The 14,773-nt window shown below is 42.3% G+C and overlaps 1 protein-coding gene across 1 annotated transcript in view; it reads left to right on the top strand.

The window, feature by feature from the left end:
* The window catches only part of LOC110522764 (voltage-dependent R-type calcium channel subunit alpha-1E), a 96,534-nt gene that overhangs the window by 47,351 nt on the left and 34,410 nt on the right, over positions 1 to 14,773 (top strand). Inside the window, exons 6-9 of the mRNA XM_036968771.1 lie at positions 8,051 to 8,154; positions 8,411 to 8,526; positions 8,666 to 8,719; positions 12,083 to 12,160. Of these exons, the coding sequence (XP_036824666.1) occupies positions 8,051 to 8,154; positions 8,411 to 8,526; positions 8,666 to 8,719; positions 12,083 to 12,160 (352 nt within the window). The remainder of the gene's footprint in view (positions 1 to 8,050; positions 8,155 to 8,410; positions 8,527 to 8,665; positions 8,720 to 12,082; positions 12,161 to 14,773) is intronic.

Genomic DNA, 14,773 nt, shown 5'->3' with positions numbered 1-14,773 from the left:
AAAGCCAGTACGTTTTACACTGGCTTGAGTCAAGAGCTAGTCATAACCATGTTGACTTGTAAGCAATTGCTTGGGATGTTGTTAACACCACCTTTAGATGATAATGAATACAAGGGCAGGTTTCTAGTTTTTCACCACATACATGTGTAGCACCAATAATTGAGAGAGCTGTTGGAGATGAGGAATGTTGACACCTGCAGCAACACCTCTGTCCTCTGGCACTCAGGGTGTGTGGAAGGTCTCTGTACTGTAGCCCACACTGTTCACATCTCCATAGGTAGCTCTGCACTGCCTCAACACCTGCCACGGGTTCCTCTCCCATGGCGTCCCATTCTTATTAGTGGATAAATCATCTCTGACTGTAGGAAGGAACAGAGCCAAAGACATGCATGTCCATATAGGGTTAAATCCTGTCTTGAGAAAGGACTGTAACTTGTACCTTTGCAAAAAGGTACCTTTGTACCTTTGCAATGTTGATGATGCCAAAACTTGATTTACACTCATGGATCTCAGGTGTTGAACAACATGGGGGCTCCATTTATTGGGTTGGGACAGAGCCTTCAGAAAGTATTCACACCCCTTGACTTTTTCCACATTTTGTTGTGTTACAAAGTGGGATTAAAATGGATTTAATTCTCATTTTATGTCAATGATCTACACAAAATACTGTACTGTCAAAATGGAAGAAAAAACTATTTAAAAACATTTATGAAAAATGTAACACTAATATATATTGATTAGGTAAGTATTCAACCCCCTGAGTCAATACATGTTAGAATAACCTTTGGCAGTGATTACTGGGTAAGTATTTCTGGGTAAGTCTCTAAGAGCTTTGCACATTATTTATTTATTTATTCTTCAAGCTCTGTCAAGTTAGTTGTTGATCATTGCTAGACAGCCATTTTCAAGTCTTGCCATATATTGCAAAGCTGATTTAAGTCAACACTGTAACTAGGTCACTCTGGAACATTCAATTTCGTATTGATAAACCACTCCAGTATATTTATGTGCCGAATACAACAGGTATTACCTTACAGTGAAATGTTTACTTACAAGCCCTTAACCAACAAGGCAGTTTTAAGAAAATACCTACACATTTTTTTTTATAATAAAAGTAACACATAATTAATGAGCAGCATTAAAATAACAATAGCGAGTCTATATACAGGGGTATACAGAGTCAATGTGTGGGGGCACCGGTTAGTCGAGGTAATTGAGGTGAAATGTACATGCAGGTAGAGTTAAAGTGACTATGCATAGATCATAACAGAGAGTAGTAGCAGCGTGGGAGGGGGGGCAATGCAAATAATCTGGGTAGCCATTTGATTAGATGTTCAGGAGTCTTGTGACTTGGGGGTAGAATCTGTTTAGAAGCCTCTTGGACCTACACTTGGTACTCCGGTACCGCTTGCCATGCGGTAACAGAGAGAACAGTCTATGACTACGGTGGCTGGAGTTTTTGACAATTTTTAGGGCCTTCCTCTGACACCGCCTGATATAGAGGTCCTGGATGGCAGGAAGCTTTGCCCCAGTGGTGTACTGGGCCGTACGCACTACCCTCTTTAGTGCCTTGCGGTCGGAGCCCGAGCAGGCCATACCAAGGAAGTGATGCAACCATGCTCTAAATGGTGCAGCTGTAGAACCCTTTGAGGATCTGAGGGCCCATGCCAAATCTTTTCAGTCTCTTGAGAGGGAATAGGTTTTGTCGTGCCCACTTCATAACTGTCTTGGTGTGCTTGGACCATGTTAGTTTGTTGGTGATGTGGACTCAACCTGCTCCACTACAGCCCCGTCGATGAGAATGGGGGTGTGCTCGGTCCTCCTTTTCCTGTAGTCAACAATCATCTTCTTTGTCTCGATCATGTTGAGGGAGAGGTTGTTGTTCTGGCACAACACGGCCAAGTCTCTGACCTCCTCCCTACAGGCTGTCCCATCATTGTCGGTGATCAGGAGTACAGGAGGGGACTGAGCACGCACCCCTGAGGGTCCCCGTGTTGAGGATTAGCGTGGTGGATATGTTGTTACCTACCCTTACCACCTGGGGGCGACCCATCAGGAAGTCCAGGATCCAGTTGCAGGGGGCAGTGTTTAGTCCCAGGGTCCTTAGCTTAGTGATGAGCTTTGAGGGCACTATGGTGTTGAACACTGAGCTGTTGTCAATTAATAGATTGCTTATATAGATGTTCCTTTTGTCCAGGTGTCGAAGGGCAGTGTGGAGTGCAATAGAGATTGTATCCTGTGGATATGTTGGGGGCGGTATGCAAATTGGAATGGGTCTAGAGTTTCTGGGATAATGGTGTTGATGTGAGCCATGACCAGCCTTTCAAAGCACTTCATGGCTACAGACGTGAGTGCTACGGGTTGGTAGTCATTTAGGCAGGTTACCTTAGTGTTCTTGGGCACAAGAACTATGGTGTTCTGCTTGAAACATGTTGGTATTACAGACTCAGACAGGGAGAGGTTGAAAATGTCAGTGAAGACACTTGTGTAGTACGATTCGATCTCAGTCCTGTATTGACGCTTTGATGGTTCGTCGGAGGGCATAGCGGGATTTCTTATACGCTTCTGGGTTAGAGTCCTGCTCCTTGAAAGCGGCAGCTCTACCCTTTAGCTCAGTGCGGATGTTGCCTGTAATCTATGGCTTCTGGTTGGGGTATGTACGCACAGTCACTGTGGGGATGACGTCATCGATGCACTTATTGATGAAGCCAGTGACTGATGTGGTGCCATCGGAAGAATCCTGGAACATATTCCAGTCTGGGCTAGCAAAACAGTCCTGTAGTTTAGCATCTGCTTCATCTGACCACTGGTGCTTCCTGCTTTAATTTTTGCTTGTAAGCAGGAATCAGGAGGATAGAATTATGGTCAGATTTGCCAAATGGAGGGCGAGGGAGAGCTTTGTATGCATCTCTGTGTGTTGAGTAAAGGTGGTCTGTAGTTTTTTTTCCTCAGGCTGCACATTTATCATGCTGATAGAAATGAGGTGAAACTGATTTAAGCATTTTCCTGTTTGCTTATGGTGGTATACAGCTCATTGAGTGTTGTCTTAGTGCAAGCATCGGTCTGTGGTGTTATAAGAATATTTTGAGGATAAATACACAACACAGAGTTTGAGAGGACGAGAGGACGAGAGTAGTAATATCTAAATATAGTACTAATGGTCAATAGGGAAATGTAAATAGGAGTTGAGTTTCAGTTCAACATCTGTTTAGAATCTATGGAATGTCACTCCTGAACTCAGTGCTACTTGTGCTATGTTCTGTACATTGAGTCGGGAGCAGGATACTTGTTAATTGGCCAGTTGGACTGCAAGGACTTCTGATTGATCAACCCCAGGCTAGGGTGGGGGGTTATAAATGGCATCCTGTTCCTTTGTTCGGTTGAGAAAAGCTGAGGACAGGGGAGACTGAACATCTACAGTTGAAGTTGGAAGTTACAGTACATACATCTTAGCCAAATACATTTAAACTCAGTTTTTCACAATTCCTAACATTTAATCCTAGTAAAAATTACATGTCTTAGGTCAGTTAGGATCACCACTTTATTTTAAGACTATGAAATGTCAGAATAATAGCAGAGAATGATCTATTTCAGCTTTTATTTATTTCATCACATTCCCAGTGGGTCAGAAGTTTACATACACACAATTGGTATTTGGTAGCATTGCCATTAAATTGTTTAACTTGGGTCAACCGTTTCGGGTAGCCCTCCACAAGGGAATTTTGGCCCATTCCTCTTGACAGAGCTAGTGTAACTGAGTCAGGTTTGTAGGCATCCTTGCTCGCACACGCTTTTTCACTTCTGCCCCAATTTTGTGATGGCCACTCCAATACCTTGAGTTTGTTGTCCTTAAGCCATTTTCCACAACTTTGGAGGTATGCTTGGGGTCATTGTCCATTTGGAAGACCCATTTGCGACCAAGCTCCCCCTTTTTCCTCCAAACATAACGATGGTCATTATGGCCAAACAGTTATTTTTTGTTTCATCAGACCAGAGGACATTTCTCCAAAAAGTAAGATCTTTGTCACCATGTGCAGCTGCAACCGATTGTCTGGCTTTTTATGGTGGTTTTGGAGTAGTGTCTTCTTCCTTGCTGAGCAGCCTTTCATGTCGATATAGGACTCGTTTCACTGTGGATATAGATACTTTTGTATCTGTTTCCTCCAGCATCTTCACAAGGTCCTTTGCTATTGTTCTGGGATTGATTTGCACTTTTTGCACCAAAGAACGCTCATCTCTTGGGAGACGCATCTCCTTCCTGAGCGGTATGATGGCTACGTGGTCCCGTGGTGTTTATACTTGCGTACTATTGTTTCTACAGATGAACGTGGTATCTTCAGGCGTTTGGAAATTGCTCCCAAGGATGAACCAGACTTGTGGAGGTCTACAATATTTTTCTGAGGTCTTGGCTGATTTCTTTTGATTTTCTCATGATGTCAAGCAAAGAGGCACAGAGTTTGAAGGTAGACCTTGAAATACTTCCACAGGTACACCTCCAATTGACTCAAATGATGTCAATTAGCCTATCAGAAGCTTCTAATGCCATGACATCATTTTCTGGAATTTTCCAAGCTGTTTGAAGGCACAGTCAACTTAGTGTATGTAAACTTCTGACCCACTGGAATTGTGATACAGTGAAATAATCTGTCTGTAAACAATTCTTTGAAAAATTACTTGTGTCATGCCTAACCGTCCTAACCGACTTGCCAAAACTATAGTTTGTTAACAAGAAATTTGTGGTTGAAAAACTAGTTTTAATGACTCCAACCTAAGTGTATGTAAACTTCTGATTTCAACTGTACCTCTCTGCATATCTTGATTTGTCCTTCAAATTAACTTATTTTTCTCCCCCTGATTTGCTTTGGAGTTTGTGTAATTAAGAATATCATAAATTGCTAACAGAAGCGTGTAGACAGTTACAAAAATACAGATGAAAACTCTCTAGGTAGATAGTGTGGTCTACAGCTTATCATGAAGTACTCTACCTCAGGTGAGAAAAACCTTGAGACTTCCTTAGATATCGTGCACCAGTTGTTGTTTACAAATATCCATACACCGCCACCCCTTGTCTTACCAGATGCTGCTGTTCAATCCTGCCGATAGAGTGTATAACCCGCCAGCTGTATGTTATTAATGTCGTCATTCAGCCACGACTCAGTGAAACATAAGATTACAGTTTTTAATGTTCCGTTGGTAGAATATATGTGCTTTTAGTTCATTCCATTTCTTTTCCAGGGATTGTATGTTGGCTAACAATATGGATGGCAAAGGCCACTTGTCGCCTGATCCTCACAAGGCACCCCGATCTCCTTCCGCGAAATCTCTGTCTCTTTCTCCAGCGAACGACGGGGATGAGGGCCTGTTCGGGTGTCTGGAGTAAATCCCTCTCATCCGACTCATTAAAGAAAAATTATTTGTCCAATTCAAGGCCATTACATTTGGCCTTGTGTTGGAAAGCAGACTGAATCAGGTTTTCCTCTAGGATTTGGCCTGTGCTTAGCCATATTCCATTTATTTTTATCAGAAAAAACTCCCTAGTCCTTGCCGATGACAAACATACCTATAACATGATGCAGCCAGCACCATGCTTGAAAATATGAAGTGTGGTACTCAGTGATGTGTTGTATTTCCACCAAACATAACGCTTTGTATTCAGTACATAAAGTACATTTCTTTGCCACATTTTTTGCAGTTTTACTTTAGTGCCTTATCACAAACAGAATGGATTTTTTGGATTATATGGATTCTGTACAAGCTTCGTTCTTTTCACTCTGTCAATTAGGTTATTATTGTGAAGTAACTACAATGTTGTTGATCCATCCTCAGTTTTCTCCTATCACAGCTATTAAACTCTGTAACTGTTTTGAAGTCACTATTGGCCTGGTGAAATCCCTGAGTGGTTTCCTTCCTGTCCAGCAACTGAGTTAACAAGGACGCCTGTCTTTGTAGTGACTGGGTGTGTATGATGCACTATCCAAAGTGTAATTAATAACTTCACCATGCTCAAAGGGATATTCAATGTCTTTTTTTACCCATCTACCAATAGGTGCCCTTCTTTGTGAGGCATTGGAATACCTCCCTGGCCTTTGTGGTAGAATCTGTGTTTGTCATTCACTGCTCGACTGTGGGACCTTAAAGATACAGTGCATTCGGAAAGTATTCAGACCCCTTGACTTTTTCTACATTTTGTTACGTTAAACCCTTTTTCTAAAATTGATTAAATATATTTATTTCCTCATCAATCTACACACAGTACCCCATAACGACAAAGTTAAAACAGGTTTTTGGAAATGTTTGCTAATGTGTTAAAAAAACAAACAGACATACCTTATTTACGTAAGTATTCAGACCGTTTGCAATGACTCGAAATTGAGCTCAGCTGCATCCTGTTTCCATTGATCATCCTTGAGCTGTTTCTATAACTTAATTGGAGTCCACCTGTGGTAAATTCAATTGATTGGACATGATTTGGAAAGGCACACACCTGTCTATATAAGGTCCCACAGTTGACAGTGCATGACAGAGCAAAGACCAAGCCATGTTCGTAGAACTCCGAGAGAGGATTGTGTCGAGTTACAGATCTGGGGAAGGGTAGCAAAAAATGTCTGCAGCATTGAAGGTCCCCAAGAACACAGTGGCCTCCATCATTCTTAAATGGAAGACTTTTGGAACCAAGAGCTGGCCGCCTGCCCAAACTGAGCAATTGGGAGAGAAGAGCCTTGGTCAGGGAGGTGACCAAGAACCCAATGGTCACTCTGACAGAGCTCCAGAGTTCCTATGTGGATTGGGAGAACCTTTCAGAAAGACACCCATCTCCGCAGCTCTCCACCAATCAGGCCTTTGTGGTAGAGTGGCCAGACAGAAGCCACTCCTCAGTAAAAGGCACATGACAGCCCGCTTAGAGTTTTCCAAAAGGCACCTACGGGCTTTCAGACCATGAGAAACAAGATTTTCTGGTCTGATAAAACCAAGATTGAACTCTTTGGCCTGAATGCCAAGCATCACGTCTGGAGGAAACCTGGTACGATCCCTACGGTGAAGCATGGTTGTGGCAGCAACATGCTGTGGGGATGTTTTTTAGCGGCAGGGACTAGGAGACAAGTAAGGATCAAGGGGAAAGATGAATGGAGCAAAGTACAGGGAGATCCTTGATGAAAAACTGCTCCAGAGCGCTCATGACCTCAGGCTGGGGGCAAAGGTTCACTATCCAACAGGACAACGACCCTAAGCACACAGCCAAGACAACGCAGGAGTGGCTTCGGGACAAGTTTCTGAATGTCCTTGAGTGGCCCAGCCAAGTAAAGATACCTTAAAAGAAAATGACTCAAGTAAAAGTGAAAGTCACCCAGTAAAATACTACTTGAGTAAAAGTCTAAAAGTATTTGGTTTTAAATGTACTTAAGTATCAAAAGTAAAAGTATAAATAATTTACAATTTATTTTATGAAGAAAACCAGATAACACGATTTTCTTGTTTTTTAAATTTACGGATAGCCAGGGGCATAGTTCAATACTCAGACAAATTTCACAAACAAAGCATTTGTGTTTAGTGAGTCTGCCAGATCAGAGGCAGTAGGGATGACCAGGGATTTTCTCTTGATAAGTGTGTAAATTAGACAATTTTCCTGTCCTGCTAAGCATTCAAAATGTAACGAGTAACGTAACAAAATGTAGAAAAAGTTAAGGGGTCTGAATACTTTCCAAATGCACTGTAATTGTTTGTGTGGAGTACAGAGATGAGGTAGTCATTTAAACATGATTTTTAAACACTATTATTGATACAGAGTTAATCCATACAATTTATTATGTGACTTTTCAAATTATAATTTTTAATTGATTTGTAAAAAAAAAACTAAAAAAAACATAATTCCACTTTGAAATTATGAGGTATTGCGTGAAGGCCAGTGAAAAAACTATAAATTGAATCCATTTTAAATTCAGGCTGTAACACAACATAATGTGGAAAAAGTCAAGGGGTGTGAATACTTTGTATATACAGTATAATAATACAGTGCGCTTCATTGTCAGCTCTTTGTTTTATATCTCCACAGACCAATGATGCTTTAGGCCCCACTTGGAACTGCATGTACTTCATCCCTCTGATAATCATTGGCTCCTTCTTCGTGTTGAACCTGGTATTGGGAGTGCTCTCAGGGTGAGTCGACGTTACAGCATCACATTGTGCTGGGGTGGCTGACAGCTTTAATACACACTGTCACCGTCTGCACAAGTTAATTAGTTTTATATAAAAGGTTGACTCACAATCTACTCTAATTAACTGCATGTAAAGGAGACAAGGGTTGAGTACCCCCCCTTCTCTCCCCTGGTGTCTGAATGATGAGGGAGGTCAGGTCAGCGCTGAACAACATGTCTAAGAATAGTCATTATCTCCTGTTGATTTTGGCCTGCAGAGAGTTTGCCAAAGAGAGGGAGCGGGTTGAGAACCGCAGGGCGTTCATGAAGCTGCGGAGGCAACAGCAGATTGAGAGGGAACTCAATGGCTACCGGGCCTGGATTGACAAAGCAGGTACTGAAACCACTATCTGTACCACACTATAGATCTAATTCACGTCCTGCTTTTGAAAGGTTACCTCTGAAACACAATCTCCTTGATATTTAAGTTTCTACTGTATGAATCAGACTTCTATGTTGGGTCTGCTTTGCAGAGGAGGTGATGCTTGCAGAGGATAATAAGAATTCAGGACCGTCTGCTCTTGATGGTAAGACTGGAAAGATGTCCCGATTGGTTATATTGTCTTTACATCACTACATAGTTTACAGTTAATCTGTCTGTACAGGATTTATGGGATTCTGTTTTAAAGCCATGAATATCTGAATGGATTCATTATCATCTTCTTGTCCTCTAAGACTGTCAACCACATGTTGTAAACGTAACTATAACATAGGCCTACATTGAAATACATAATTCTTAGAAAACATTTCATTTTGTAAGAATTGTTCATTTATTAATATCATACTGTGTGTGATGCATAAATAACATTGTATTACGTAGGTAAGCGCTAGGGAGAAAGAATAGGCGTTGTCAGACTCTCCTGAAGTATTAAATGTATCAATTGTGTGTCATTGAGTGTTGGGAACGTACAGTACTATCTGTTTGGTTGACTGTGACAGTCATTTACTTTCTCATAAGAGTGTAACTATTTTGAGAAGTTTTGTCTCCCAAGACTCTAAACGTGTGTGTTATCCTGTATGTATATGTCTCTGGGCTTGTGTATAATCATGATATATACTGTATGTATACCAAAGACATATTTAGATGCAAATCTTCATAAGAACAGCTATTCCTAAAATACCGTTGTTGTTGCTTCTGGTGTGGTGCACTTCAAAAACAACTTTACTTAGGACTATTGAGGACTGTGCATGCTGTACCCCCAAAAGCAATCACCTCTGGTACATCACTACCAATATGGACTTTTAAACCTACCAGACACTTACAGTACACAAAGCTATGACCATATCAAGTGAAGCATGATCCCCCCCCCCCCCCAACAAACAAATAGTTTTTATTAAATGTTGATTGACAGCTCCCACGAGGCTGTCTGAATGGAATACAAGCGGTAACCATGGTGAGGAACAACTTCTATTCTACAATTCCTTGCCATCTTTTGTTCCTTTGCAACAACTGAATCTGACATGAATGCTAAAATAGTCCTAGCTATTGTTCCACAAACCCACTTCCTAATGAACCACGAGACATTCTGACCTCCAAAAATAAAACTTGGCACCAGAAAACAAAAAGTAGCTGTAAATGCAGAAGATGCATTTATCTACTCTAGATTAAGGAGTGTGCCGATGTTGCCTTAGCAACTGAAATGCAATGACCGGATGCAGCCAGTGTGTGCCTCATGCAAACACTCCTATGAATATTGGTTCAGTGGCTTATTAAAAGGGGGAAAGTCAAGGTGAATATGAATAAATCAATTAGATCAATACCAAAAGGTGGTGGGGGTGTAGGAGAGGATGGAGGAACAGCTCATCTCACCCTGATAGGGACATATAGAATTACAGTGCCTTGCGAAAGTATTCGGCCCCCTTGAACTTTGCGACCTTTTGCCACATTTCAGGCTTCAAACATAAAGATATAAAACTGTATTTTTTTGTGAAGAATCAACAACAAGTGGGACACAATCATGAAGTGGAACTACATTTATTGGATATTTCAAACTTTTTTAACAAATCAAAAACTGAAAAATTGGGCGTGCAAAATGATTCAGCCCCCTTAAGTTAATACTTTGTAGTGCCACCTTTTGCTGCGATTACAGCTGTAAGTCGCTTGGGGTATGTCTATCAGTTTTGCACATCGAGAGACTGAAATGTTTTCCCATTCCTCCTTGCAAAACAGCTCAAGCTCAGTGAGGTTGGATGGAGAGCATTTGTGAGCAGCAGTTTTCAGTTCTTTCCACAGATTCTCGATTGGATTCAGGTCTGGACTTTGACTTGGCCATTCTAACACCTGGATATGTTTATTTTTGAACCATTCCATTGTAGATTTTGCTTTATGTTTTGGATCATTGTCTTGTTGGAAGACAAATCTCCGTCCCAGTCTCAGGTCTTTTGCAGACTCCATCAGGTTTTCTTCCAGAATGGTCCTGTATTTGGCTCCATCCATCTTCCCATCAATTTTAACCATCTTCCCTGTCCCTGCTGAAGAAAAGCAGGCCCAAACCATGATGCTGCCACCACCATGTTTGACAGTGGGGATGGTGTGTTCAGCTGTGTTGCTTTTACGCCAAACATAACGTTTTGCATTGCTGCCAAAAAGTTCAATTTTGGTTTCATCTGACCAGAGCACCTTCTTCCACATGTTTGGTGTGTCTCCCAGGTGGCTTGTGGCAAACTTTAAACAACACTTTTTATGGATATCTTTAAGAAATGGCTTTCTTCTTGCCACTCTTCCATAAAGGCCAGATTTGTGCAATATACGACTGTTTGTTGTCCTATGGACAGAGTCTCCCACCTCAGCTGTAGATCTCTGCAGTTCATCCAGAGTGATCATGGGCCTCTTGGCTGCATCTCTGATCAGTCTTCTCCTTGTATGAGCTGAAAGTTTAGAGGGACGGCCAGGTCTTGGTAGATTTGCAGTGGTCTGATACTCCTTCCATTTCAATATTATCGCTTGCACAGTGCTCCTTGGAATGTTTAAAGCTTGGGAAATCTTTTTGTATCCAAATCCGGCTTTAAACTTCTTCACAACAGTATCTCGGACCTGCCTGGTGTGTTCCTTGTTCTTCATGATGCTCTCTGCGCTTTTAACGGACCTCTGAGACTATCACAGTGCAGGTGCATTTATACGGAGACTTGATTACACACAGGTGGATTGTATTTATCATCATTAGTCATTTAGGTCAACATTGGATCATTCAGAGATCCTCACTGAACTTCTGGAGAGAGTTTGCTGCACTGAAAGTAAAGGGGCTGAATAATTTTGCACGCCCAATTTTTCAGTTTTTGATTTGTTAAAAAAGTTTGAAATATCCAATAAATGTAGTTCCACTTCATGATTGTGTCCCACTTGTTGTTGATTCTTCACAAAAAAATACAGTTTTATATCTTTATGTTTGAAGCCTGAAATGTGGCAAAAGGTCGCAAAGTTCAAGGGGGCCGAATACTTTCGCAAGGCACTGTATATGTGTGCTTCAAAACCACTCTTTAGTATGATATGGCTAAAACTAGACATTGCACCAGTGATCTCCATATAAACTTACTGTGAGTGTGAGCTATAGCCGAGAGAATAGAACCAACAACAACAACAATTAGTTGTAGTTTAGTCGGGTTCATCGTTCTGCATATCTTATTAACATCATGTTGATGTATGCTCTTACCCATGTTTACTAAAGGCATCTGTTTTGCTCTTGTTTTACAATACCCAAAGCACCAAACACAGTGGCATGTAAATGTGTTTATTATTTTCTCCATTTTCTTCTCACCTCGTTAGTAATACCCTCATGATCTTATATATCTACTTGTGTGTGTCCTGACACGTTCTCTGTGCTGGAGTGTCATAAATGTTGTGTTTTGGGTGTGCTTTCTGTGGGCTGACAATGTGACACCTTTGGCTGCAGTGCTGAAGAGGGCCACAATCAAGAGGAGAGAGGAGAGGAGAGGACTGGACCAGCAGTATGGTGACATATCTTCTGTGGGTGAGTGAGTGAGTGAGTGAGTGAGTGAGTGAGTGAGTGAGTGTGTGTGTGTACACAGTGACAGGCAAAAGTTATGACACACCTAGTCATTCAAGGGTTTTTCTTTATTTGCACTATTTTCTATATTGTACAATAATAGTGAAGACATCAAAACTATGAAATAACACATATGGAATCATGTAGTAACCAAAAAAGTGTTAAACAAATCAAAATATACTTTATATTTGAGAATCTTCAAAGTAGCCACCCTTTGCCTTGATGACAGCTTTGCACACTCTTGGCATTCTCTCAACCAGCTTCATGAGGTAGTCACCTGTAATGCATTTCAATTAACAGGTGTCCCTTGTTAAAAGTTGTTTTGTGGAATTTCATTCCTTCTTAATGCGTTTGAGCCAATCAGTTGTGTTGTAACAAGGAAGGGGTGGTATACAGAAGATCGCTCTCTTTGGTAAAAGACCAAGTCCATATTATGGCAAAAACAGCTAAAATATGCAAACCATCATTACTTCAAGACATGAATGTCAGTCAATCAGGTACATGTCAAGAACTTTGAAAGTTTCTTCAAGTGCAGTCGCAAAAACCATCATGCGCTATGATGAACCAACCAGAAGCCATGGATTACAAGCAACATCCGCACTGAGCTAAAGGATAGAGCTGCCGCTTTCAAGGAGTGGGACTCTAACCCGGAAGCTTATTAGAAATCCCGCTATGCCCTCCGACGAACCGTCAAACAGGCAAAAGTTCAATATAGGACTAAGATTGAATCATGCTACACTGGCTCCGACGCTCATCGGATGTGGCAGGGCTTGCAAACTATTAAAACTACAAAGGGAAGCACAGCCGTGAGCTGCCTAGTGACAGACAGACGAGCTAAATTACTTCTATGCTCGCTTCGAGGCAAGTAACACTGAAACATGCATGAGAGCATCAGCTGTTCCGGACAACTGTGCGATCACGCTCTCTGTAGCTGATGTGAGTAAGACCTTTAAACAGGTCAACATTCACAAGACCGCAGAGCCAGACGGATTACCAGGACGTGTACTCCGAGCATGCACTGACCAACTGGCAAGTGTCTTCACTGACATTTTCAACCTGTCCCTGACTGAGTCTGTAATACCAACATGTTTCAAGCAGACCACCATAGTCCCTGTGCCCAAGAATATTAAGGCAACCTGACTAAATGACTACCGACCCGTAGCACTCACGTCTGTAGCCATGAAGGGCTTTGAAAGGCTGGTCATGACTCACATCAACACCATTATCCCAGAAACCCTAGACCCACTCCAATTTGCATACCACCCCAACAGATCCACAGATGATGCTATCTCTATTGCACTCAACACTGCCCTTTCCCACCTGGACAATGTTGTTCATTGACCACAGCTCAGCGTTCAACACCATAGTGCCCTTAAAGCGCATCACTAAGCTAAGAACCCTGGGACTAAACTTCTCCCTCTGCAACTTGATCCTGGACTTCCTGACGGGCCGCCCCTAGGTGGTAGGGGTAGGTAACAACGCATCCGCCCCGCTGATCCTCAACACGGGGGCCCCTCAGGGGTGCGTGCTCAGTCCCCTCCTGTAGTCTCTGTTCACTCATGACTGCATGGCCAGGCACGGCTCCAACACCATCATCAAGTTGCCGCTGACACAACAGTGGTAGGCCTGATCACCGACAACGATGAGACAGCCTATAGGGAGGAGGTCAGACACCTGGCCGTGTGGTGCCAGAACAACAACCTCTCCCTCAACATGATCAAGGCAAAGGAGAGGATTGTTGGCTACAGGGAAAGGAGGAACGAGCACGCCCCCATTCTCATCGATGGGGCTGCAGTGGAGCAGGTTTAGAGCTTCAAGTTCCTTAGTGTCCACATCACCAACAAACTATCATGGTCAAAACACACTAAGACAGTCGTGAAGAGGGCATGACAACACCTATTCCCCCTCAGGAGACTGAAAAGATTTGACATGGGTCCTCAGATCCTCAAAAGGTTCTACAGCTGCACCGTTGAGAGAATCCTGACTGGTTGCATCACTGCCTGGTATGGCAACTGTTCGGCCTCTGACCGCAAGACACTACAGAGGGTAGTGTGTATGGCCCAGTACATCACAGGGGCCAAGCTTCCTGCCATCCAGGACCTCTATACCAGGCGGTGTCTGAGGAAGGCCCTGAAAATTGTCAGACTCCAGCCACCCTAGTTATAGACTTTTCTCTCTGCTTCCGCACGGCAAGCGGTACCACATTGCCAAGTCGAGGTCCAAAAGGCTTCTTAACAGCTTCTACCCCCAAGCCATAAGACTGCTGAACAGCTAATCAAAGGGCTACCCAGACCCCTCTTTTACACTGCTGCTACTCTCTGTTTATTATATATGCATAGTCACTTTAACTCTACCTGCATGTACATATTACCTCAATTACCTCACTAACCGGTGCCCCCGCACATTGACTCTGTACCGGTACCCCCTGTTTATAGCCCCGCTATTGTTTTTTTAATGCTGCCGTTTAATTATTTGTTACATTTATTGTCCATTTTTTTTACTTAACACTTCTTAAAACTTCTTAAAGCATTGTTGGTTAAGGGCCTGTAAGTAAGCATTTCACTGTAACTTCTACAG

The sequence above is a fragment of the Oncorhynchus mykiss genome, chromosome 30 (assembly GCF_013265735.2).
Source record: "Oncorhynchus mykiss isolate Arlee chromosome 30, USDA_OmykA_1.1, whole genome shotgun sequence".
Classification (NCBI taxonomy): domain Eukaryota; kingdom Metazoa; phylum Chordata; class Actinopteri; order Salmoniformes; family Salmonidae; genus Oncorhynchus; species Oncorhynchus mykiss.
This window is presented reverse-complemented; position numbering and strand designations above follow the sequence as displayed.